Source organism: Terrapene carolina, unplaced genomic scaffold (assembly GCF_002925995.2).
Source record: "Terrapene carolina triunguis isolate 2854851 unplaced genomic scaffold, T_m_triunguis-2.0 Scaffold84, whole genome shotgun sequence".
Lineage (NCBI taxonomy): Eukaryota > Metazoa > Chordata > Testudines > Emydidae > Terrapene > Terrapene triunguis.
The window spans coordinates 2,016,313-2,044,243 of NW_020664435.1; the positions used below are offsets into that span (position 1 = coordinate 2,016,313).

A 27,931-nucleotide genomic window follows, 5' to 3' on the forward strand; every position below is an offset into this window, starting at 1 on the left:
AAATATATGGAAGTGGTAGACAGTATTGACACAGCACTGCAACAAATAGTTGTTATGGCACAATTTCATCATCTGGATCTGGCTCAGCTCTATTGGTAATTAACCCATGTATTTCAGTTGAGCAAGAATTGGACATTTTGCTGCAACCGATTCAATTAGATTCTCCCCCAAGGCAGAGAGGAAGAGTTGAAGAACTCAGGATCTCTTCTGCTTCTGCCTTCTAAGACCCCTTCTGGGTCTCCAGAAAAGATTTTTTTCTCTATTCTCCTTTATTCAACCAAGGAGATTGCAGTCTCTGGTTCCATCTGAACTGAGAATGGGCTTGGATTGGAGAAGAAATACAGCTCAGTGATCTGATCTGGAGAAAAAGTATTCTCAACAACCTCATTTATGTGTTCTAGATCCATATGGACAAAGAAATGTCCAATTGATCTGAGTATGGAGTTTTGGCCTGACTGGCAAGTACACCTTTCAGGTATCATTGGCTATCTCCTGCACCTTATCAGCATGTTTCTCTATATGACAATAGACATTTGCCAGTTTGGTACTGAGAGGATATTGTCAGATCTGAAGGATACATATCCACCAATGCATCTAAGTTCTGATAAGTCTACAATGGTAAGAGAGTTATTATTAGAAAAGGAGGAATTAGTAGCGATACAAGAGTCAGATCCAGACTTTGGAGGGGTTGCCTTCTCTAGGGGAAAATGTGGGCAACACTTCAGCAGCACCACCATCAGAGGATGTGGTGTCATTTCATGAATTATGGATTGCATGACAAAGACGTTAGATAGTCCTTTGGTATCGAGGAATTCTCACCTGTTTTTTGATATTTTGAGGGTAACATTCCCCTTATTAGAATGATGGCTTCAACCAGCAAAAACAAGCTGGAATGCTCCCTCAGCTGCCTATGTCGAAAAAGACTGCCAAATTATACCAATTCCCTCAGGAAGGTCTTGCTATGTTTATACCTTTATGCTCTGCCATCTCCTACTTCGTTAATGATGGAGGCTGTGCTACATAGATGGAAAGTTGTCCAAGTTCACTGTACTCCTGATAAAGAAGGGGAAAGACTCAATATATTTGTGAGGAAAATGTTTCCTTCAGCTATGTTAAGTGTGCATATTTAAAATTATGAAGATCTCTCATGGCTGGTTACCAGCATCATCTCTGGGGGGGGAAAGTCGTCATTCCTCAGTTCTCCACTGGAAGAGCATAGAAGGTTAGCAAATGCCCTTTTGATGGCAGGGCAGAATGTTGCTAAACATCAGTTAAGGGCTGCATTTGATTCTTTGGTTGCATCAGCTAGGGTAATAGTTTTGGTTATTGTATTCAGACCCTACTCTCCCATAAAAGGAAGATCCTTGATTCTCATCTTAATCTCTGGAGAAAGACCCACTGATTACAGCCATGCATGCATTCTGAATACAAACAAGGCAGGGCTCATTCCCTACAATATATAACAAGACATTCACCCAACAGCAATTCATGTATCTGGGGAACAAAATATCCTTACAGGTCATCTAAGTAGGTTGACTGCTCAAATACAAGAATGGTCTTTGGAAGGACAAAGTAGTAATACACCTTTTCAGGTTGTGGGGGAATCCTATAATAGATTTTTTTGCATCGGATTTTGTTTGAGAGCAGGGACTCCGTGTTGGATGCATTCCTAATAAATTGGGGTCAAGGATTAAGTTATGTTTCCTCATTTTTCTTCATTTAAAGAGTAATAAACAAAATAAGACAAAGCTAGAGTAATTTTAATAGCACCAGCATGGGCCAGACAACTGTGATACCTGGACTTAATTTGCCTGTCCAGAGGGTTAATTGAACTTCTGCCGTTGTGCCAGTTTTGTTAGACCATCCCTTCTTGTTGTGTTATCTCCCAGATCTTCAGTATCTCTGTCTAATGGCCCGGGGAATAAAACTCTGGGATTGATAGAAAAGTCTAATTCGTTAAAGGTGTAAAATGTATTGATAAATTCAAGAAAAGAGTCCACATGAAAATGTTTTATAGTCATAAATGGAAAAGATTTTTACTTTGGATTTCCATGTATGATATAGAGCTATATACAGCATCCATTAATTATATATTAGAATATGTATTATAGAGTGGGTTTCTCACTATCTTCCATGAAGATTGACCTTTCAGCCATATCAGCATACCATAAAGCTATGGAAAATAAATCCTTTTTACTCATGAAAGAGCTATAAGATTCTTGGAAGGTCTTACTAAATGTATATCCTTTAATAAGACACCCTATGCCATCTTGGGATTTGAACACAGTGCTTTCACAACTGATGAAATCTCCCTTTGAACATTTGGGAAAACTGTACATTGTTCCACCTGTCTATTAAGATAGTGGGTTTTTTATAGCTATCACTTCAGCAAAACATATAAATGAATTAAATGCCTTACTGGCTAATCCACCATTTATTGTTTTTCATAAAGATAATTTTACATACACACCCAAGGTTTTTACTAAAGATAGCTTTGGATTTTCATATAAATCAGTCTATAATTTTACCTGTATTCTTTCCCAAGCCTCATGCTCAGGATGGGGAAGCTAAATTACATATACTAGATATTAAAAGGACTTCAGCCTTTTATTTAGACAGAAATAAACAATTTAGACAATCTTTAAAATTCCTTTTTTTGTAAGCAATAAACTATAAGGGTAAAGTTGTTAGAAAAAGAAACACTCTCAAGATGGTTAATTATGTATTTATGAAACTTATAGATTGATAGGTTTGTCTCTTCCACAGGGAATTAAATTGTACTAGATTGAAGGCAGCTTCTATGGCTTTTTCTAGATACATTCCTCTAATAGAGTTATATAGAGCAGCAACATGGAGTTCAGTACACATTTTTACTAAACACCACTTGTTAGATTTGGAATCTAGATCTGATGCAAAATTTGGCAAGGCAGTTCTGTGGTCCTTGTTCAAGTAGAATTCTGTGGTCCCACCATCCTGGATCAGAGTACTGCTTTTTAATTTATCCCATGAGTGGGAATATGCAAAGGACATTCAAAAGAGAAATGAAGGTTGCTTACCTGTAACCAGTGTTCTACAAAATGGACTCTGTGTATTCACAGTCATGGGATTTTCTCCACTACCTCAGAGTCCTGTCATAGAGGAAGAAACTGAGGTGGCTGGAGTGCCACACCCCTTTATACCTTCACCCTGAAACATTCATTCATTGAGGGGAGGAGGCGATGGAAGTGCATGAGCGATCCAACAGCTACTGCTAGCTAGAGCTTTACTGTTCAGGCTGCACTGGTTGGAGTATCCCAGGAGTATGAAGATGCAGAGTCCATCTTGAAGAACTCCTTTTACAGGTGTGTAACCTTTATTTTTGCTTGTCATCAACAGCAGCAAGTTAAAGCACACATTTCTGACCTCAGATCTTTGCAAGTAAAAACCTTGCAAAAATCCTTAAAATATTTATTCATAAGTTGTTTACACAAACATTCTTGTATTGGTTTGGAAACTTAAACATGTCTCATTTTAAAAAAAAAAATTAGTTCATCTCAAAATTCACTAAGCTGAAAAAATGTTTTTTACTCAACTAAATTATTTTTTCATGGTAACAGTTCCCCATATTGTCTTTGTGGATGATAAATTAAGTCAAAAATTTGATTCCTGACCACAAGGGATTCAGTAATGGTAATTTAAATATTCTGGGTTATTTGAAAAAGACCTTCCTTTTAAAACTGAAAATTCTACTAGATGTATTTGTTTGTGCCTGTACACACAATTGTTTAACAAGATTACATGGCAATTAGTTTAACTTCATATTTGGATTTCCAGAATTGTTTAATCCTTTAAGGGCTAAAGGTCTTCGTAAGAGTTATGTATTAAAAAATATCTTCCAGTTCAGTACCTTAGTCCTCTTCACCTGTTCTCTTACCTGTTCATAGCACTGTTCCTATCGGAACTTTCATTCTGGAAAACTGGATCGCTCAGGATGTTGACAGTGAAATAGTTGTCTTTCTCAGTTATTGGTTCAAATCTAGCCTGGACTGTTACTAACCAAAGTCAATTATATGATTGTGGTCTTAGTCCAAATTCACAGTTTCATATCACAAAATCACTATTACAGTTAGGAGCCTTGGCACAGAGCAAATCTTGGTTATGCTTGGAGCCTGGACTGCCTTTTCTGCCCTACAGGCTTATTTCCATAATGAAGTTGAGGCAGATTGGTAGCATAGTATGGAGAAGTCTGCCATACTAACACCCATTCTATACCAGTTCTGTGGCTGGACTTCTTTCCCCAGTAAGGCCATTTCGGTAAGCTTTTAGAGTCACAAAATTCATTTTAAAAACAAAAACTTGTTCTGTATTGTCATTGCTTATTCAGGCATCTTACTGTCATGGGTGAAGGAATAAAACAATGTACTTTGAATTAAAATGTTAATGGATTAATTACCTTAACTTTTGTATTAAGACATAACAAGAAATACTTGTGCCCAGTGCCATGTGTTCAAAAAATGTATCTTTTATACTTGAGAAATAGTTTTTTTCAGAACATATATTTTCTTTAGCTTACATTTAAAAAAAAAAAAGCCCTATGCCAGGATTTGGAAAATAGCAGTCATCAATCTTTTTTTTTCCCCCCCCCCAGTTATCAAAAATCCACAATATAATGAAGCAGACAAAGATTTCCTGGGAAGGACTGGGATCAGTGTAATGTATTCTTATCACACAGTACAGCAATGGTCAAAGGTATTTTACTGGGTTATAATAATTTGATGGGGAGACTGTGCCAATTCTTTTTAAATTTTAAACACCAAGATTTCTCTAATAGAAAAGGTTAATTTGAAAAAGAAATATTTGTTGTCAATCCTACTTAATTGACTTAAAGATACACCTTCAAAAAGATCTTAGTTGCCATTCGACTTCAAAAAGTGACTCTACTTTTGTCGTAGGGATTCTGCACTTATTGCATCTGAGTCCCATATTACATATGCAGAAATAAAAACATGTTTTTTCCTAACTTCAAGCTCTGCAAACTCAGCAGGGATGCAAGAATCAAGCTGGGTTATCTCTTTGCACATCACCACCTTAAATAAAGATTCTGCAGGCCAAATTATGCCCAGAATGACTACTGTGCAATTCAACTCTTTAGCAGGTTTGCACAGAAGCAATTGATACACCTTAGTAAATAGTTCTGTTGATATACAAAAAGGAACAAAATCCAGTTTGTAGTGCTACCTGTAGTAAAAAGCAGTAAAAACTTATTTTAGTTGGATCAAGTAAGCAAATATGACTGAATTACAAGAAGTGTAACAGATACAATCAAGAAGAGGTATGTTTTTTGCATAGTCACTTTTTAGAGTAGAATCACAATTCATACTATCGCTAAGATTATCAATTAAACAATTTGAAAAGATGAGAAGTTCTGTGTTTTAAAATTAATATATATTGCATATAAACTTACTAAAACATACATACACCTCTACCCGGATATAATGCGACCCGATATAACACGGGTTCGCATGCAACGCGGTAAAGCTCTGACACGCCGCTCTGGGCAGCATGTTAAGGGGCCCGGGCCGGGGCCGAGGGGCTGGATAAGGGGCAGGGGGTCTCGGAGGCGGTCAGGGGTTTCCCCTGGGTTTAGGAGGCAGGAGCTGTGGAGGGGCAATTTTGGGGGCCCCGCAGTCCCAGAGTGGCCTGTGGGATTAGCGGGGGGCCAGGAGCAGCCCGCTCCGCTACCCTCACCCCGGCCCCAGCCGTGTTGCTCGGGGGAGGGGGCTTGGGAGAAGGGATCCCCCCCACCACCACTCACTGGCGGCGGCGGAAGCGGAGCAGCCCTGCCCCAGCCCTCTCCACTCCGCTCTGCTTCCCGCCGCAGGTGAGTGTGGGACCTTTCCCTGACCCCCCACCCACCCACCCTAGCGACACGGCTGGGGTTGGGGCAAGGAAAGCAGAGGGCTGGGGCCACATCGCTCCGCTTCCCACTGCTGGTGAGTGCGGAGGGCATCCTTTCCCCAACCTCCCCGCACTCACTGGCGGCAGGAAGCGGAGCAGCCTGGCTCCAGCCCACTCTACTCCGCCAGCTCCCAGCCACGGCGCTCCGCTTCCCGCCGCAAGTGAGTACAGGGGGCATCCTTTCCCCAACCTCCCTGCACTCACCGGTGGCGGGAAGCGGAGCGCCGTGGCTGGGAGGTGGCAGAGTGGAGCAGGCTGGGGCCACGTTGCTCCACTTCCCGCCGCTGCCGGTAAGTGCCTGTCAGGAGGCGGGGGTTTGTAGATAAGGGAGCAGGGGGATTGGGTAGGGGGTGGGGTCCTGGGGGTGATTAGGGACAGGGGTCTCTGGAGGGGGTGGTCAAGGAACAGGGGGAGCCAAAGCAAGTTCGATATAATGCGGTCTCACCTATAACGCGGTGAGATTTTTTTGTCTCCCGAGGACCGCATTATATCGGGATAGAGGTGTATTTAATACATATTAAAATTGATTTTATTTTTAATATAAACCTGGTCATAGAATCTGAACAGTTGGCTAATATTGCTGCACTTAGCTTAATTATTGAATATTATGTATTTGCTACATCCATTTGCACCTTTTTTTTTTTTTTTTTTTTTTTTAGGGCAGGAAGGTTTTTTTTTATTTTTTTTGTCTTTTTTTTTTTTTTACTTATTTTTAATATTTTTTTTTTTTTTTATTTCTTTTTGCCCTTTTTTTTTTTTTTCCTCTTGCTTTAGGGCAGGAAGGTTTTGGATAAACTACATGAACTGCAGATTCATTTCACAAGCTTGAAAGGACTTATTGGTCCAGAAAGGTTAGCCTCAAGATGCCAAATTGTTAATGCTGCTGCAGAAATCTTCCTTAAAAGTGGAAGTCTGGATGGAGCAACATGGGTATTGAGAGGTAATGTTATTTTTATTAGAATCAAGTTTTGTAGTTAAACTCATATATAATATACTGGTAAAACATAACTTGCTTGTTTTTAAACCGTTCTCTTTGTGAAATATTTTAGTTCAAGGTTATAGTCTGTTCCACACATTAGATTATAGAAAATACACTAATATTGAAAGCGCTAAAAGGAAATGTGACCTGCCTTAAATGCCAATACTATTCTTGATCAGATAAAAAATATTATGCTTAATCTTAATTAAAATGGGAATTATTTTCAGAAATATCTTTTACAGTAGACTAAACTCAGTTAAAAACTAGCATATGTTTTTTTAATAAAAAAACCAAATCCATGCTATTGTATTGGAAAAAGACAGATAACCTGTCTGTCCGGGGTGTACTTTGACTGTTAGACTGTCTCCTTTAAGCCAGTGGACACCAACTGACCTTTAGCACCAGAAGTTTTCAAGAGCCACATTAGTGACATGTTCTGGTCCAGAAGCACAGTGCTAACTAAAATTGGAATATTGTACTCTATTTCACACTTTACCATAAAACAATCTGTAATCATTGCACTTTTGGCATGCATATGGCCTGAGCCTGAAAAAAAAGAGAATGCACAGAAGTCAGAGAGAACAAGGGAGGTGGTGAGGCAATAAAGAGAGAAAGTGGGGATCCAAAATTTGGTATTTCACATCATTCTTGATAGAAGAGTGTTATGACTCTCTTTAAAAGAAGCAAGCTATTGAAAAAGATCCAATTTCATTAGCATGAAATTTAATGTGTTTTTACCCTAGATTAAAGGAATAAAGCTTCTAAGAATCAAATTTGTGAGAAACTGTTATTTGTTTTTAACAAAAACTTGGTAATTTAAATTATGCATTTTTCTGTGAAGTTTTGAAACTCCTCTTCCATGTCAGTATTCAGTTCGGGTTTCATAGCCTATTTATTATTCCCATTTTTAGTTCAAAACAATTCTATTGTTTTCACTTCAGAGTCAGAATGGATAATAAATACACCATTGTGGCCCTGCGATAGAATGGATGTCCTCAATCGACACAACCTGCTGTGTGCAATTGCATGTGAATGTTTGACCGAGAATCTATATAGACAAGCATTTGGAGTTTTGCAGAATCTACCAGGTTTCCAAAATTGTTGTGGTAAGTAAGAAAAGTTAGTGTTAAGAGCCAACAAATTAAAAGATGAGAATCTGGTACTACTAAACATGGTTTCTATCCTATCTGATTTTCTGATTCAGTTTTTTAAGATGTGTTGCAGAGCAGTGCAGATTTAGAACTCTTATTTCTTCAGAGGAAACATGACAATTCAAAAAAATAATATAGATGACTATACTTAAATCTATAATCCAAACAAAAATAACTGCAAGTTGGGTTACCATATCCATCCCCTACTTCCCCCATATTCTTAGCCAGTCCCAGTTCCCTGAGGTCCATGAAAATGGAGCACCATTCCTGTATATCTCGTAAAGATTTTAGGCAGTCTATTAAGTGGAATGGAATAGGGACATTCTAAGATGGATAGATATCACATTAGTAACCATCCTATTATCACTACCTACAGCTCTTCCAGACCCACTGCATCCTGAAAACTCCCTTCCCCACTCCCCCTGTCATCCTGTTCCCTTGGCCTTCCTGTACCCAGCTGATCCCGAAGTAGGGGATGAAGATCTACTGCTCGATTACTCCTTGAATAGCATCTAGGGAAAGGTGTTCATTTCCCAGTCCCCCTCCCACTTTCACCTCATCACATCAGAGCTTATTCAGCTGACAGGCCTGTTTAGATTTACAAGCCTCAAAGAGCTATGGCATCCACCAAGGAGCTGAACAGCCTATTAGTGATTGTTGGGGGGAGTGAGGAAGGGAATCTTCATTTCTCAGCACACCCACATGTACTGGGGAGCAATAGGAGGCAGTGTAAAGGGGTGTAAAGAAGGGATTTTCATTCCCTATCTGTCTTCTCCTATTCTCTATCCCTGATAGACTGGAATTAAGAAATCCTACATCATCTTCCCTGTCATTATCCTACTGCTTTTTGAGCCCCATTCAGTGACCTGGGGAATGAAGTCTCCTACCTTTACCTGATCTTTCAACACCCTCCCCACCTAGGCTGGCCATTCTAACTATGATTGTTGGGAGCAGGGTGGATTTGATTTAAATCACTAGTCAGGAAGACTTGATTTAATCATGGATTTCTACATAAAAGTGCATTCTTGTTGGTGGTTATAACCTTAATACATATTCTTCACAACTCAGAGATAGATGTAGGTTTCATTTTTAGAAGGTACACACTATACATTCTTAAAGTGATTTATTTTGAAAACTTTTCAGATTAGTTTTACAGCTATATCAGAAAATGAATGATTGTTTGGTTATTTCACTTACCAAAGGTTAATTGAAGCAGCTATTTATGAAGTCATTGGGAGGTGAACTATCTCCAATTCAACAGGTTAATCATTAATATTTAGAGGATTTTCTTGCCATGCTGTATTAGGAGGAGAACATCACCAGACAGTTAGTTATTTAAATTGTTTTATTTAACTAAAACGACGACGTCATGTATTCTGGATTTTTTTCTTCAATAGCAAACATAATATTTTAACAAAACAAGCATATGAATTTTTGAATTTAGTTCAACATTCAAGTTTTTTAAAATTAGGTTTGTTTTTGTTAAAATTGTGTTTAACTAAAATAGTTAAATGAAATATTTTTTAAAAAACAGCAAAAATTAAATCGACTATGTCAGCTAGGTCAACAAAAGAAACTTAAACTTAAAATATTGACTTCTGCAACTAACTCAGTCGTCTTCACCTTCATTTTCCTGTTGGTTCATAATCTTCGGGGGGGGGGGAGCTTTCTTGCTTTTTCAGGTCCCAAACATTTTCTCAATTTGGAATGAATTCTTCCAAAGGAAGAAAATATTCTTTCTACACCGGCAGAAGAAGCTATTGCTGTTAAAAGTGAGATTATCACTGCAACAGTCTCTGAATCCAAGTGCTTAAGTGACTTCCACCAGTTCACTGGTGTAACTTTCTTTAAAACATCATCGGCAAACATATATTTCCTGAATCATAGAATCATAGAAGATTAGGGTTGGAAGAGACCTCAGGAGGTCATCTAGTCCAACCCCCTGCTCAAAGCAGGACCAACACCAACTAAATCATCTCAGCCAGGGCTTTGTCAAGCCGGGCCTTGAAAACCTCTAAGGATGAAGATTCCACCACCTCCCTAGGTAACCCATTCCAGTGCTTCACCACCCTCCTATTGAAATAGTGTTTCATAATATCCAACCTAGACCTCCCCCACTGCAATTTGAGACCATTGGTCCCTGTTCTGTCATCTGCCACCAATGAGAACAGCCGAGCTCCATCCTCTTTGGAACTTCCCTTCAGGTAGTTGAAGTCTGCTATCAAATTCCCCCTCACTCTTCTCTTCTGCAGACTAAACAAGCCCAGTTCCCTCAGCCTCTCCTCGTAAGTCATGTGCCCCAGCCCCCTGCTCATTTCTGTTGCCTTCCGCTGGACTATCTCCAATTTGTCCACATCCTTTCTGTAGTGGGGGGCCCAAAACTGGATGCAATACTCCAGATGTGGCCTCACCAGTGCCGAATAGAGGGGGATCATCACATCCCTCGATCTGCTGGCAGTGCTCTTACTAATGCAGCCTAGTATGCCGTTAGCCTTCTTGGCAACAAGGGCACACTGCTGACTCATATCCAGCTTCTCATCCACTGTAATCCCCTGTTCCTTTTCTGAAGAACTGCTGCTTAACCAGTTAAATAATCTATACAGAAGCCCCTGGAACCCCATAAGATTGGGTCCCTAATCCATGAACTATTGGAACTCATTTACAAAACTTTTCTTAAACATTACACGAATATATTGTCTCATATTATAGAATTAGAATTTGTAGTCCCTATTCCGTGATACATTATAGCTCAAAGATATCTTAATTAAAACTATCTTTAGATAGGTTTTTTCCCTCAAAAAGCATTTTATCAAAAAAATCCAGTTTTTTTTATTTTATTTTTTTTAAATCACTGTTTTTTATCCATCCTGGTTGGGAGGCTGAAGAGCCCAACAAGGCATATTGGGCTGAAATGGGGAGGAGCAGAGTCCTTTGGATGAATAATTCCTTCCCTAGTCTTTCCACCAGGTCCTAATGCTGTCCAAGAAGCACAACAGGGGTTTCTTCATTTGAAGCCCGGAAGGCATAGGAAGTTGTGGAGAGTTCTTCCTCTATTACTGCTGGTGCTCAAAGCCTTTTGCCAGTTGCTTCTTCCTTTCTTGAACCCCATGGAGAGCCCCCAGTACTTCAAGTCTCTGCTGAAGGATAAGACTGATGTAGGGATCCTGTACTGCTCAACAGGATTCAAACACCCTTTCTCCAGACCTTAATATTATTTTATAGCTCTGAAAAGACAGTTAGTGTTGCGAATTATAGCATTATTGCTCAGTGTGGAAATGTTATTTCCATGCATGTTAACATAACATGGTATTTAGGAATCAGTTTTCAATACACCATCAGAATTCAGTGTCATCTTAAAGGCTTTTTTATTTTATTTTATTTTATTTTTTGCTTTCAGCATTAAATTATTTTAAACTGAAACTAATTATCACTTGATCTATTAACACTTTTTTAAACCAATGTAAACAGAATGTGTGTCATTGGGATCTGCACAAAGAGACCTTCCAACAGGGAGGCAAGTGCATCATTATCATAAGGCATTTAACTCTAAATTTCACCATTTTTTTTTCTGAAACTAACTGCTCTGATTTAAGGTTGAAGAGATTGAACTTTTGCTATTTTTATAGGAAGTACTGGGAAGATATCCAGCAATTAAGATTGCTTTTGACTGATTTCCATAATTAACATTCTTTTCATTTCAGACACTGTAGATGTTTCCCAGTACAGCCTTCTTTTTAACAAACTTCTAGATGCCTGTATTGAGAGCAAGGGCCTTGGTATATCTTCTTCTGTAACCGACTTTATGCTGTCAAAGAACATCCCCATTGATTTTACTTTAATTAGAGGATTAATTACAGCATTGGGAAGGAGCTGTTTGTGGCTTAAAGCCAGGATCTATTACAAAAGTAAGTTTCCCTTGAAATCTTATTCACTGCTTATGATTCTTGAATAAGCTATACTCATAAGAACTTAATATTTTGGGAAGTAATGGGTAAGAATACTACTGGAAATCAAATACATTTTTGTAGTAAATCAATTAGAAAAGTAATATTAGACATTTAGCACACTAAACTGAGGGCCAGACCCCATAGACAACTTTTCTATGCCTGGTGTTGGGCTGGGTATAGGTCCCCAAATGTGGCTCTGAGGTACAGGACAGGCACAGAGAGAAACTTAAAGTAGCCTCACGGCAGTTCTAAGTGGCACAGGCTACAACAGCCTCTAGGGGGCCATGCTGACACTCAGGGATCACCAGAGCACACCAGTACTCCAGCCACAAACCTATACCAAGGCCAGAGGATGTGGCGTGGAGCACACATTCAGCTGGGAATTCCTCTTTACCTGGGGAATTACTAACCAGGCAGATAGAATAGCTTCCTGCCTACTTGGAGGTGGTGGTGTAGAAGAGGAGCCAGGAGCTAACCCTGAGACTTCAGAAAATTAAATAGAGTAAAGGTGTTTACATTTTTCCCTAATATAGAATGTTTATATGTAAAATCAGAAGTTTATACAGTTCAATCTATACAGAGTTAAAAGACATCAGTCTGGCAGAGTACATCATGGAACTATCAGCCTCATCTTTGGTGGAGAGAAGAAAATAATCCTGTCTGCTTCTTTGTTGAGCATTATTTTATTGTAAAGAAAAACTTCAATAGAAAACAGTTAAGATTGAAAATGTGAATCAATGGAGTCTACCTAACACCCTGAAAATATATTTTCATAAAATAATTCTATTTCAATACAAAATATCACAAATATAAAGCTCTGAAAATTAACATTTAAAGGATGCATCCATTTTACTTATGCCTCATATTCCCTCTTCATTTCTATCACCCATGAAAATTATGCCTCGGCACCCAACTTTAGCTTTGACCCCCCCCCATAACTTTCATAAATGTGACACTAAAAACAATATATGACAAGGAGTTTAACATACATAAACATAAGAACATAAGAAAGGCCGTACCGGGTCAGACCAAATGTCCATCTAGCCCAGTATCCTGTCTACCAACAGTGGCCAATGCCAGGTGCCCCAGAGGGAGTGGACCTAACAGGCAATGATCAAGTGATCTCTCTCCTGCCATCCATCTCCACCCTCTGACAGACAGAGGCTAGGGACACCATTCCTTACCCGTCCTGGCTAATAGCCATTAATGGACTTAACCTCCATGAATTTATCCAGTTCTCTTTTAAACTCTGTTATAGTCCTAGCCTTCACAACCTCCTCAGGTAAGGAGTTCCACAAGTTGACAGTGCGCTGCGTGAAGAAGAACTTCCTTTTATTTGTTTTAAACCTGCTGCCTTCTGCCTCTCCCCACTCGCTAGCTGAAATCTAGGCTCTAGCTCTCTGATTACTCCTGGGGAAATTCTATGCCCCAAAAAAAAAAATTCTGCACCAAAAAATTAAAAATTCTTCACACAACATTTCAAAATTCTGCAAATTTTATTTGTCAAAATAACACTACATAATCATGCCAGTTTCAATTATTTTGGTAATTTACCTGTCAGCAAGTATGTCTGTAACAATACAGATACACACAGAAACACCCACACCTCTCCCTCACATAGCCCAGCCATTCCCCCCCAGCCCAGACACCCACACCCCAAAGCCCAGGGATCCAGAGGGAAAAACAGCCTGATGCTCAGTCCCCAGTTTGTGTGGCGTTTCCTGCACACTGCTGTCTCCTTCCCTCAGGGTGTATGGGGAACTGAATCTGCTAGGAATTCTCTATTCTCTCCCCCTCCCCACAGTGTTTTCTATGTTTGAGCTGGGCTCTGCTGGGTCCAGTGGCCCCTAGGGGCAGCACTACAGCCCATCTGCTCAAAACACATTAATTTCTGAAAAATTCTGCGTTGTGCAGTGGCACAGAATTCCCCCACGAGAATCTGATCTTCCATTTGCCTAGCTCCACAAAAAAGTGAAGGGAATGTGCACTGTAATCCAATTAAATCCTTTTTGTGGGGAAGCAAGTAAGCTGGAGGCAACTGCAAATTGATCTGCATAGAGCAGGGAAACAAAACAAAATGCTGTGTATGTGGCGAATTCTGTGACAAATGCTGAATCCATGGTATTTTGGGGGAAAGCAGATTAATTCCACAGGCATAATTTATTTATAGGTAAGCATACCAAGTGCAAATGGGGTCAGGATTTTGCATTAAAAATCTGTGTTGGGGAAGAAAATGAACTAAACTCCTGTGTGAAATTACTTTCTTCAAAGTTTAGTGCCTTGAAAAAGTAAAGACCTCAGTGACCATCATAGATGCCGACTTCCCCTCTTTCCTGTGGGTGCTCGACCCCCCCCCATTCCAACCCCTTCCCCAAATCCCCGCCCCGGCCCCACCTCTTCCCCGCCTCCTCCCCTGAGCGTGCCACGTTCCCACTCCTCCCCCTCCCAGAGCGTGCTAATGCTGCCAAACAGTGGGAATCGCTGGGAGGTAGGTGAAGGAGCGGGGACGCGGCACACTCAGGGGAGGAGGAGGAGGTGGGGCGGGGGGATCAGGGGAGCTTGGCTGCCAGTGGGTGCAGAGCACCCATTAATTTTTCCCCTTGGTTGCTCCAGCCCTGAGCACCCATGGAGTCAGCACCTATGGTGGCCATCATTGTAGACAAAAAGTCTGTTCAGATACTTAGGGGTTTTTTTTCTTTTCCCCACATCTCAAGCTACACACACATTCAAAATAGGTAGTAGTTCAATGGTAACAACCTAACTTTTGCATTTATGCTTCCACTGTCAGGTGCTTTATCATTGGGTTGCTACCCACCGCTAGAGGGAAATTTATACCGCAAACTTTTACTGATTCCTTCTTACATGTCTGAGATTGAGATGTTGCTGGCCATTGAAATATTCCTAGTTTCAAATGCTAGTAATATTCAGAGTCCGGGTGCCACCAATCAGACACTTCAGATAGTACTGAAAAGGTTAGTTGGTCAATTTTTAGTACTTTTCTTATGTCTGTTTCTCAGTGTATGATGATATAATATCTGGAAGAGAAAAAGTTTGCTCATGCATTTAATTCACTGTTGTGCTTGAGAAAGAAAATCCTTTTTAAGAAAAATTAACATTTTTTTTATTCTGGTTACAGAGGGCAGTAAATATGTACATCAAGAACTTTAGAAAAACAAAACAAAACAAAAATAGTGATTTCAGATTCAAGTAGGGAGACCAGATACCCCACACCATGTCCAACATAGTAACAATGCACCATATTATCAAAAAGAATAGGATTGCGTGATATGTTATTGTATAAAATATTGTCATCTAGTTAAGCATATAGAAAGGTATGGTTGAATCAGAAAACATACTAACACTCCTCAAAGAAACACCTTTTCTGTTCTATTACAGAATATCCCAACCCTCTGTCCTTGGCCGCCTCTGTGTGGAATGTTTCATTAGTTACAGCTTTGGAGAGCCCTTGTAAACAGATGATATCCTCTCCTCAATTCTTCTGCTTCCTTAGTTAAAACTAAAGTTGTCCCCTCTGTCTCTGACTCCACTGCCACTCTTGCTAACTTAGACCTTCACTTTGTTCCCAAGACCAGTAATCTTGAGGTAATCTTTGTTTCTTTTTCAAGTAATTGCGTATGTCAATTATACTAGGTATGTGCACATTTTGTGTGCTGGTGCCAGAGAATTTTCCCTAATTGTACCCACAGAGGTGGCCACCTTTGTATCCTGGTGTTACTCATGCACCAAGCTAAGGGTATAAAGGGCGAAGCCACTCCCACCCATCCTTCAGTTCCTTCTTACAGTCCATGGTTGGTGGCCGTAGCATGCTGTCTGTTCGTTCCTTCAGCAAACATGCCATTTTTAGTTAGTTGATATTGTTAGTGAAACTCATTTTGGGGTCCTTGGAGCTCTTTTTGTTTTGTTTTTTTTCTTTTCCTGATTGTCCATGGTAGGTGGATGCCAGGCTCCACACAGTACCAAGGGAACCTATGCCAAGGTACCCTGGCTTCAAACCCTGCTTCAGGTGTTACAACATGCCCATGAGCAACCCTCACTCTCACTGCCTGAAGTGCTTGGGTGAGGGTCACATCAGGGACAGGTGTACAGTTTGCTGGGGCTTCAAAACAAGAACTAAGAAGCAGAGAGAACAGCACCTCTGGTACATTCTCATGGACGCTGCTCTTCATCTGCCATCCGTACCATCTCAGTCAACTAGAGGGAGTTCCATCCGGGAGTGCTCCCCATGTCTTACCTGGGGATAGAGACAAAGGGGGATCCCCTTTGCTGGGATAGTCCTAGAAGGGCACAAGCACTTAGAGCACCCTCAGCTTCTGAAGCCAAAGAAGCGGACAACTTCCACATCCTTTAAGTCCTCAGTGTTTGACTTCTCAACTGTAGAGGCAAGCCACTTCGGTACGAAAGGTGGAGTGCACCCTTTGGCCTACTGCTTCCCAGTACTGAATCCTAGTAGCAGCTTGACCAGACCAGAGCTGTTGACTCCACTTGCTGTGCTGGGACCGTCAAGGCCAACTCCTTCCTCGTTGAAGACTCTGGAGCCATCACTTCTGCTCACAATTGGGCAAAAGTCTATTTTGGCGCTGACCACCACAGAGACACATGCAGCTGGGAAGGATCTGCTGAGCCTCTTGGAACTCCTCTCATTGATTATTCAGACTGACAGTGCCTTGCCAAGCCTATTGCACATGGGAATCCACATTACTGGGATCTGCTACAGCATCAGTGACTTCAGGTCCTCTACCACTTCAAGCAATCTCGATGCTAACTCTGAGACAAACAGTAACTGATCTGCTCTGATAGCTAGGAAGTCCCTGTTGTTGCTTCTGGTACTGCAGATCCCTCATAGAGCACTGTCCCAATCTCCCATGAAAACACCTGGTACTGCTCCATCCTGGCCTTCGGACTATTCCTCAGAGTCTGAAGTGGGTTTCTACATCTACCACTTCAGAGAATCCAGGGCTTCCTTCAGGGAACATCGCCCCGTCATAGTAACAATAGTAACAACATAGGAGTCATCCTGACAAGAACAGATCAAGAGAATGGAGTGCTTGGTCTAGATGCGACTGGCATCCAGTACCATACCAACTCCATCATTGGCCCTACTGGGTACTGTGAGGAATGCCTCTGGCATCTAGATCATTTTCTCCACTGCACTACAGAACTAGGTTCCCAAGCAGAGAAGTCTCCTCACCTGGTACCAAAAGACCATTCAAAGTTGGTGCTGGGCAACCACCACACTATGGAAACACATGTCCCCGGGGGAGAACATTTCTGCATGTGGTACCGATAGACAGCTTGATGTTGGTATCAAGCTTCTGCAAGGCACCAAGGATCAGCACTGCCTGTTGCCTGCTTCAGAGACGACTCTTCTGAACATCTTGTCCATTTCACTGTCGGAGGCCCTAAAACTGGAGTAATCTTTTCTTGTACAAGATGATTTTAAATCCTCCCAAGAGCTCCTAAAAAGGATGGCTACATCCCTACATTTGTAGGGATACAAATAAAGGTTGTAGAGGAAAATCCCCACAAACTCAGACATTTTACACCCAGCTACATCATGGAAGGTTGCTTTCCCTATAAATGAGGTAATTATGTAGCCTATGAAAGCCTTATGCCAAACTCTGTCATCCCTCATTTGTCACGTTTCCTAAGTGCGTGGTAGTTCATCACTTCAGACAACTAGGTGCTAAGCATGGTGGCATCAGGATATACTCTGCAGTTCTTGTCTCCCTTCAGGGATCCACCTCATGAGTCTACTAAAGCAAGGAAGTGCAGACTCTACATTCTTTGAGAGCACAGAAGAAGTGCCTACTCAGTACTCTTCCATATGGTTTCCCTCACAACTATTATCCCTTCACTAGATCGTTGAGGGATGCTTATTTCCATGTGCCAATCCACCCTGGACCCAGGACATTTCTAACGTTCATAGAAGAACACCACCTCCGGTTTGCAGTTCTATCATTTGGCCTGTCAGCCACGCTGAATGTTTTCACCAAATACATGGTGGTGGTAGCAGCCTATCTCTGCCATTGAGATGTACAAGTATATCTGTACCTGGACTGGAAGGGGTGAGGTCACTCTCATCAGCACATAAAAAGAAGTGTCCATCAAATGGTCCATCTGTTTTCATGCTTAGGCCTGTTGTGGACATATGCAGAACAGCAACCTACCATCTACACCTTTTCTAGATGTTATGCAATGACTACCACATCAATGGAAGATGTGAATGTGGGGAAAGCAGTTCTGCAATCTCTCTTCCCATAAGACTCCTAGCCCCACCTCTATTGGACAGTGCTTGGGTAATTGTTGGTCTTTGAGATGTTACACATGTCCATTGCATGATCCATCTTCCTTCCCCAGTGTATCAGAGTCTATCATCTAAAAGTCCAGTGTGAAGGAACTGAAGGATGGGCAGGGTGACTCTGATCTTTATAACGTGGCTCAGGGTATTATGAATATCAGGGTGCAGGCATGGCTACATCTACAGGTACTGCTAGAGAAAACTCTCTTGGACCAGTGCATGGGACATGTCCACACCTAATGCAATGGACATATGCAACAGGTCTTGAAGAACAACTGTTACAAGAAAATGAATAACTTTTTTCTGAGCTCTTCCTCCTGCCCTCCCCTGGCAATCTTTGTCCATTAATCACCAACCATATCAACCAGATTATTTCCAGGATTCATCCTCCTTCACTGAGGATGTTTTAAGAAATTTATTGCCTCTGGCATTGAGCTAAAGACTTAAACGCTTTTCTATAACTACGATTTTCTGTTAAAATTCTTACATTATTTATATGTATTTGTAGTTTGTTTTTTGCAGTTTGTCTTGGATAAATAATAGAACTCTTGATCAGTCCTTGGTTAGTGAGATCAGGTTGTTAGCTGAGGACAAAAAAGTGGCAGTCTTTTCTCAGCTCACAGGTGGTGCTACCTGAGGCAGAAGGAAAAGGAGCAATCCAGTTTCCAGCTTGTTGGAGCCCCCTAAGCAGAAACTCCATTTATTGAGAAGTAGAACAAAATCTGCTACTGACATGGGACATACCAAATCATTTTTTAAAAAACTATAGTTGGTGGTGTAAAACTTTACAACCCAAACTAGATAGCCAGATTCAAGTCTGTACTACTGTAACTCCTCTTGTAGGTTTAAATAATAAATAAGGCCTCTGTCCTGAAAGGTCTTAAGCACATCCTTTAACTTTATGTACCGTAAATATAGTCAAAGGTATGCCCAAGTTCTTGCCAGGTCAGTGCCTAAGATGCTCTACCGCTTGTTTCTAATTCTTCCACTCCGGAGTCTAGTAACTCCTGATGGAGTATGCTGTTGTGGAAGCTTGCGACTCATTTGTCACTGAGATGTTAAATGCCTGAAAGCACCAGTATTTTTAAATGTGTTACTTTTTACTTTTTCTGATAGGTGCTAACTTAGTTCAGAAACTTCAATCAGCTGTCAGTGTCTAGCAGTTTACAATATTTGCATTAGGAAATATGAACACCAGGATTTTTTTACTGTTTTAGTAATCTTGATGCCAATAAATGAAAACCATCAATGAATGATTTTTGTACTTGTGAAAACTCTTTTGCAGATCTGAAGAACAAAAAGTGCGGAGTAAAGATGACTATCAAGCAGCAGTTGAGAGACTGATTCAAGCTGCTCGTATATCTAATCCAAAGCTTTTTCTTAAGCACATGACAATGAATGTTAATATGGAACAGGTTTACAGTTTGGAACATAATTCTGCTCTGAAATGGCTGAAAGAGAATATGAAATGGGCTGGAAAGGTCTGGCTTTTCAGTAGTCATTAGTTGGTAAAGACCTTTTTTTTTTTTTTTAATTTTATTTTTTTGTAATAGTTGAAGTAATCATTGTTGAAAATAATAAATCAATAGATAGTTCCCATTGTGTTCAGACTGTTATTGATTCATTGTAAGAGTCAACATTTGTATTAGATAAGGTTTCAAATCTTAAACTGTTTTTGGAATGTTTGTAGATTTTCAGAGATGATAATATAGGAACAGAATAACATTTTTCTTGAGGCAAGTATCATTGCATAGATTACCTCACTAGAATCACTTTACTCTCCAGTGACTGGCATCAGAAATGCTCTGAATATGGTTGAATATCCTCCACAGCTTCCAGTTAACTATTTCCTTTTTCCAACTGAGAAATTAGAAGTGTCGGAGAATAACAGAGTTCTCACTCTTTGGTTGGGTACAGCAAAGTCAGATACTTCATTTTCTCAAGCATTTGCGTAGAGGGAGAGAGTGCACTAGGACACAGGGCCTCCCCCTCCTAGGCAGGTCTCTCTACAGGTAAACAATTACAGCAAACATTTATACCTTTTGTTACAGACAATAATAAGCAACAGCTGCATTTTGTTTATACATAGGTCATCCTGATATCTTCTTATTCTCATTTATTTAGACTCTAGTCTACCATATTATCTACACATTATTTACACAAGGTCGTAACAACTTCTCACACAGTTCTTTCCCACTCGCCTCACACAATCCTCGCTTCTACAAATCTCGCGTTATTAGGGTTACAGTTAGCCTGACTCTTGCTAACAAACTGTCATGCATTGCAATCCCCTTCCTGTCAGTTCTTTCTCTCATAATAGATTTTTGTGTGTTTTAGTTCTTCAGAATATCTAGGTTACTTTTTTGGAGGAGCCATATTTTTTCCTATTTTGAGTATTTTTAAACCACCAATCACTATTTATTTGAATTATGCTAGTGACTAGGAGCCCTATAAGCGTTGTACAAACAATTAATAGAACAGTCCCTATCACAGAGAGCTCACAGTCTACTTGTCAGACAGGACACAGACTTCTATCTGAAGTAGAAATGAGTTGGGAAGCTGAAGTAACAATATAATGAACAAAATTGAGTAGCAGAGAACTTGCAGCTTGCCACTTACCTAACCAGTGCCAGACATCCAGTCGAAATGACACATCCCTTTCTTATCTGTCTTGTCATTTTTTCTAAGATGCAAACTGCCATTTTTGCTAGCTGCCTATCAAGCTTCTGAATTTGAGATTAGACCAGGGGTGGGCAAACTATAGCCCAGGGGCCCCATCCGGCCCTCCAGACGTTTTAATCTGGCCCTTGAGCTCCCGCCGGGGAGCGGGGTCTAGGGCTTGCCCCACTCTGGCGCTCCAGGCAGGGTCGGGGGCTTGACCCGCTCCGTGCGGCTCCTGGAAGCAGCAGCATGTCCCCTCTCCAGCTCCTATGCATGGGGCAACCAGGGGGCTCTGCGCACTGACCCTGCCCCAAGCGCTGCCCTCGCAGCTCTCGTTGGCCGGGAGCTACAGGGGCGGCGCCTGCGGACAGGTCAGCACGCAGAGCTGCCAGGCTGTGCCTCTGCGTAGGAGGTAAGTTCCACCTGGAGCCTGCACCCCTGATCCCCTCCCATGCCCCAGCCCTGATTCCCCTCCTGCCTCCAAACACTTCGGTCCCAGCCTGGAACACCCTCCTTCACCCCCAGCCGGAGCCCTCACCCCCTCCCACACCCCAACCCCCAATTTCATGAACACTCATAGTCTGCCATACAATTTCCATACCCAGATGTGGCCCTCGAGCCAAAAAGTTTGCCTACCCCTGAATTAGACAGTTCTGTTTGATCCAGTCTATTGAAACATAGCTAGACTCGCACATCATTGGAGAAATTTCTATGAGAAAAGTTCTACTTAAATTACATGGAACACAAATCTCAGAGCCTATAAACCCAAAAGTCTTTTATTCAGAACTCCTTTATGGTTTTGGAGAATCTTATGTAACTGTGTGGTGAGTCGTCTTCTCTCCCTTGCAGCCTATTTGGTTTCCCTCTTGCCTAGCCTGGCCATGCCTATATTTTAAATGATATGGGCATGCAGAGATTATTTGCAGTTCTGATGTTTTCAATGTGAGAGGCCTCTATGCTTTCATGAGCCTATAGCATATATTTTACCCTCCTTTTAATTTTTAATTGCTTCAACATTATATTCACAAGTTTATAAAACTAAAATGTAATCTAGTTCAGCTGCATAAGTAATTTTAGATAATCTGCTCTAATTAAAGGTTTAGTTTATTTCCTACATACAAAATAAAATAGATCGTGTCCTACCTATATCTCTAGGCAAAGATTCAGAAAGCCCTGGGAGATGCTGAGTAAAGGCTGAAGACAGTGGGAGTTAAATAGTGTTGAATGGTCATAAAATTTCAGAAGCACAGGGGCCTCTGCACAATAGCTCAGCTTCCCCCTTCTCCCCATCATAGGTTGTTGTTGAGGCTAGTCCCCTATGTTTAAATGCCAAGGGGTATCTGTCAGGCACATTATTGGTAAGACTTTCCAGATGAATGCCTTTTTCACCCCGATTACTTTTGAACCAATAGCTGTCCTAGAGGTGCCTTATTCCAGATACTCTTCTCTTAAAAGGGATCATTCAGCTCTATTAACTCCCAACCAGTCTCCTTCAGTAAGAAAGTTTATGAACTTTGGCCTCTGTATAGTGATAAATGTTTATTAGGTGGGACACAGGACATACCCCCACTTTCCCTTTCTCTGAATATCTGTTACATCTCTGACTACAAGTTTTTCTCTTTAAAAAGGTTAGATTTTTATTAAGTAGGAGGGGCCAGACCTGAAATTTCTCAGCTAGAATAAAGAGACATGTTGTGTGGAAGCTTACTATAAGTTAGTGATCAGGACATGCAAATATACGAAGAGAGACACAGGGATGGATTTAAGTGGCAGGCTGCAGTTTTATTAATGTAATGCCTCTCTGCAGTATCATCTGCCCTCATTCCCCACCTCTCATGTACCAGGCATTTAAGTGGGTTCAAAGTGGGATTACAGAGCTCCCACTATATAACCTATCTCTCTCAGCCTACTCCAACTCATTTCTGAATCCTCTCACCCTCATGTGCCCTGCCCCTTCCCCCATCTCTCTTGCTGAACTAATGAATGCAGACGTTGTCAGCCCTGTAGCTTAGCTGTGATCAACTTGCTAACCTGGCCACCCTCCTTTGGGCCCAATGCGCTACAGCGTGTTGCAATTATGGAGAGTCAGGCTTGTTTGGGATGTCTCCTGCAATCACAAAGAAGGGACCCCAGCAACACTTCCATAGGGACAAACATAAGCCTTGTAACAGTTTGGTTTCTAGCACCCTATTGCCTGAACTTTCTGGGAATCAGAATCCTCTGATGCTGTGGATGTCACTGCACTAACACTGAAGGAAAATGTACCAAAATGAAGAACTAAGGCCAATAATACCTTCTCCATTACAGCAGCAAACTGATATCTGGTCAGGTAGCTGTCATACCTATATACAAATAGTGGGCCAGGCTCACCTTTCCATATGTCTAGAAAGGCTTTGACTGCATTCATATGGCACAGATAGTCATCTGTTGGGGGTTGGACTAGATGACCTCCTGAAGTCTCTTCCAACCCTAATCATCCATGATTGTATGATAGTCATCCAAGTGTTCTTTTAGCAGCACCAAGGCTGCTTTTCCTGTTTGTTTTCAAATACCTCAAATGCAAACAAAATGCTCTTTGTGTAAACCTTACATCAGTTATTTCTAATGCATGCTTGGACCTGTCCCCTGCTGCCTATGGCACCAGCTCACTAACCCTAAAAGCACCAAAGGCCACAACAAATGCATCTTTAAATAGAACTGCCTCCATCCCACAACCCTCTGTATTTTTATGGGGTGCTTGTTGTCTTTCCTGCATCTGTCACTTCTGGACTATCCCTCAAAGACCTTCTTTACTAAGAATTCTCTACATGGGTTAGGAACTCCTGCTAGTTCTGCACCAAAAGAACAGACTAGCTAGGTGACCAGATATAGTGGATGAAGCCAATCCACAGTGCACCAGATTCCTTATATCTCATCACCTGATGCTTGGGGATGGGCCAAAGATGCTGGAGGCCTTCCCTAGCTCACACCTGTTCTTTGCACCAGCTTTCTGGTCCTCCCGTGCGCCTGTCCCCACCTCCTGGGCGTTGTGACAGGCCACGGTCATGACAGGGCCCGGCGGTCAGTGACCTAGAACGAGGCTGTCAGCGGGGGCTAGCGAGTCTCGCCCCGCTCAAAAGGGACCGCGCAACATGAACTCATGAACTCAACATGTTGTAAACCCTGTTTCCTGAAATGGGTTTTTTCTGCTTAAAATTTCAAACTTTTGGTGAAAAAATCAAAACCTTATATTTGAAAACTTTCAGAAATGCTGCCAAATGCTGGGAGTTGTAGTTTGGGGGCTCCATACTCCATTTTCCTCTATGGGCTGGTCTCTCTGGCTGAACTATAATTCCCATCATGTGCCATGTTCTCTCTTCGTACTGAGCACTTGCAGTACATCATGGAAGTCGCTGGCTGCAAAGTATCATGGGAGAGGTCATCTGACTGGTGAACCTAGGCCATAGAGGAGAATGGCGGCATGAAGCAGCCAAACAACCACCCCCACAGGCACAATGGCAATATTCCTAATCAATTTTTGTTTGGCTGGGGATTTGGGGGTTGTTCAATTTTTTGACAGAAACTCAAAATTATCTGCTGAGAAGAGACATTTTTCATTTAATCAAAAACCTAATTTTATGTCAAAAACCAGTTTCAGTGGAAAATGTTTGATCTCGATTGACTTTGTTAGGAGAGTGATAATCATCAGGTGACATCACATGCTACTGACTGCATCACACAAACCTGCATAATTATACAACCAATTTACTTACATGACTTATTGATTGGCATTTATTAGGATGCAAAAACACCTGAGTGCATGTAGGAATATTTATGCAGAACATGACAGAGACAACGAATGGATGCTGACTTAATTTAAAGCTTCACTGAAATATGGATGGGTCCTGTAACTTATCAGCCCTGTTTCTAATTTCTTGTTGTGAGAAAGAAGTGGATCCTGAAAACACCACAGATTCCTAGACTCTGCAAGAAAAACTCTGCTTCCCTCCCACTTTCCCCATATATCACACTACTGGTACACAACTTTTACCACAGTGAACACCATTTTTACTGTGGGATTGTTACAATTATCTGGATCTGATTCTGATTGCCATGTACCATCTGAAAATATATTGTTGTATTAATGTATTACTTGTATGATTGTATTTCACGGATATAATTGTTGTTTTTTACCCCCTCAAATGACCATGGTACTGGTGATGCTGGTTTCACTCCTTTTGATATTCCTTTTATACCAAATGAGGGAATTTGGAATATCCCTACCTAGTTTAGATTGATTATGCCTTTCATTTCCCGTATTTCTCTTTGATGGGAGTGATTTCTCATTTTAGGAATTTCACTTTCTCGTCCTAGATGCATTTAGCATGAGAAATTCTAGATAACTAGAGGCAGTGATTTAAACTCAGATTTTCAGAGTTTAAATCTAGGACAGATTTTCTACTCTCTTGCCTCTGGTGTAATCATACATTTCCATAAAGTAGCTGTAAAATGCTAACATTATGATATACAAGATGGAAGGCGATAATGGTAGGCTTGGAAAGAGAAGCTTATTGGTAAATGTCTATAAACATTGATTTCACCACACCCACAAACTGATGAAAAAATATTTCCATCAAGAACTACTACTACTTTGTGTATGCACAATGTGCCTTAGGTGACAGTGACCAGGATTGATCACTGCATTTGGTCCATTGGTTGGATCATTAGCTTCCCTGACTTGGGCCCAGTACTGACAGGGAGAGCAAGGTGAATACTGATCCATTCCCCCCACCCCCTGAACTGAAATTTACAGATCAGCAAAGTAAGAAAAATGCTGCTTGAGAAATTATTGGAGTGATTTAAACATATTTACTTTGTATAGATTTATATGTGATGTTGATATGTTTTAACAGTTAAAGCTTTAACTTTTTGAATCTTAACATCTCTTTAAATATTTCCTGACCCACAACTTAAAATTTAAATTGATAAAAGTCTAAAAAAAAGTTTAAAAATAATCAATATCCATAAAAATTATCAAAAAATAAAAATCAGATTCTGCCAATCCTAGGTAATAGTCATGGACTTCATATATTGTCTGTTACTACTGAATTTAACTATTTTTATGTTTCGCATTGAATCCCAAATACCGTTGTTATTGTGTATGCAAAGTGCTCAATAATCTATTGAAATGTTGAGAAATTCTATTGGATCACCAACTTGCCCAAAATAAGGATAAGGGCTGTATTAGCATCTGGCCACTAACCTCAGGCAGTAGCGAATTTACCATGGAGCCGGGCCCACACTCCAGGGAGGGCCCCTACCATGCCCACTCTTCTCCGCCCCCCACTCTCTCCTGCGGGGAGCAGAAGCTTGGTGCTCCTGGCAGTGAGGCTCCTGCTGCAGTAGGGCAGCCAAGCTCCCCCTCTCCTGCCTCCTCTCACAGCTTGCTCCCTTCCCGCCCTCCCCCTCCCTGCCGCCGATCAGCTGTTTGCCGGCAGGAGGGTGGGGGAGGAGCACAGCCACAGCATGCTCACCTGGGGAGAGGAGGCAGAGAAGAGGCGGGGTGAGGCCTTGGGGAGGGGGGTGGAATGAGCAGACCTACTCTACTGCAGAGCTGCACAGCCAGGCTGAAAAAAGAAGGTGCTGCTCAGCTCCTGGGACTTTGCAGCTGGACACCACCTTCTGGGTCCTAGTGCTGGCTGAGCTCCCTTCTTTGTGCTGGGAGCCATCCTTCATCTTGTACTACAGTGAGTGCCCAGGATGGGGCAGGCAGGGCAGGGGGACAGAGGCAGTGGGGAAGGAAGGAGGTGGGATGGGGAGGAGATGGAGTGGTAGAGAAGGGACATGGGATGGGGAAGAGAAGGGGATAGGGCAGGGATCAGCAACCTTCAGCCCGCGGCCCACCATGGTAAGCCCCCTGGTGGGCTGGGCCAGTTTGTTTACCTGCCGCGTCTGCAGGTTCGGCCGATCGCGGCTCCAGGCAAATGGGGGGCTGCAGGACAAGGGATGTGCTAGCCGCGGCTTCTCGCAGCCCCCCATTGGCCTGGAGCAGCAAACCACAGTCAGTGGGAGCCGCAATCAGCCGAACCTGTGGACGCGGCAAGTAAACAAACTGGCCCGGCCCGCCAGGGGGCTTACCCTGGTGGGCCACGTGCCGAAGGTTACCGATCCCTGGGATAGGGGAAACGGGGGCCCAGCATACGGATCCCCTTGGCAGCAGCTGGGGCTCCCCTGTTAAGCAGGCCCATCAAACCCTCACCCTGACAAGCCCCACCTCCCGTGCATCTGTACCACCCCGATGAGCCCCCCCAGACACCCTCCCTACTGAGCCCCAACCACCAACACCTAGAACCCCACCCAAATGAACCCTGTAGATAAATCTCTGTATTAAGCATCTTCACATAACTTTCATATGCCTTTGTATTATGCCTCTTCATATAACCCTGTATTAAGCTATTTTCATACAACTTTGTATCAAGTCCTTTGATATAGGAACTTCGTATCAGATCCCTGTGTAGAAAAACGTATAGAAAACTTTATGTTAAGCCTTGGTATAATGTTATAGCTCCTAAGGATAGTTAAAGTAGAAGAAAAATGTCTTTTTGCTAGGAGTAGAATAAGATTCCCCCTCCCCACACTCCCTTAATCAACTGGCATGTTGAATGAATTAGGTGTGAATGAGCAAGGCGTGGAAGGCAAGCACCTCCAGACAGCTAGTTGGAGAGGGGATGGAAGCCAGACCCGAGAACTAGGGCCGGCTCCAGGCACCAGCAGAGCAAGCTGGTGCTTTGGGCGGCAGCTTGTAGGAGGCGGCATTCCACCCAATCCTAGGATGGCACGGACGCTTTTTTTTTTTTCCGTTGTTCCGCTCCGGCCGCCCTGTAGGGGGCAGCGGCGTGGCGGACGGGAGCGCCCTGCAGCAAGCCCGGCAGGGCAGCCCGCGTCCTTCCCTCCCAGC

General features: G+C 42.0%; 1 protein-coding gene across 1 annotated transcript in view; it reads left to right on the forward strand.

Annotated features, from left to right (window-relative positions):
• The window catches only part of TOPAZ1 (testis and ovary specific PAZ domain containing 1), a 97,767-nt gene extending 77,929 nt beyond the window's left edge, over positions 1–19,838 (forward strand). Inside the window, 6 exon segments of the mRNA XM_026649401.1 lie at positions 4,628–4,728; positions 6,712–6,877; positions 7,858–8,022; positions 11,769–11,972; positions 14,803–14,986; positions 19,619–19,838. Coding sequence (XP_026505186.1) covers positions 4,628–4,728; positions 6,712–6,877; positions 7,858–8,022; positions 11,769–11,972; positions 14,803–14,986; positions 19,619–19,838 — 1,040 coding nt within the window.
• The last annotated feature ends 8,093 nt before the right edge of the window (positions 19,839–27,931 follow it).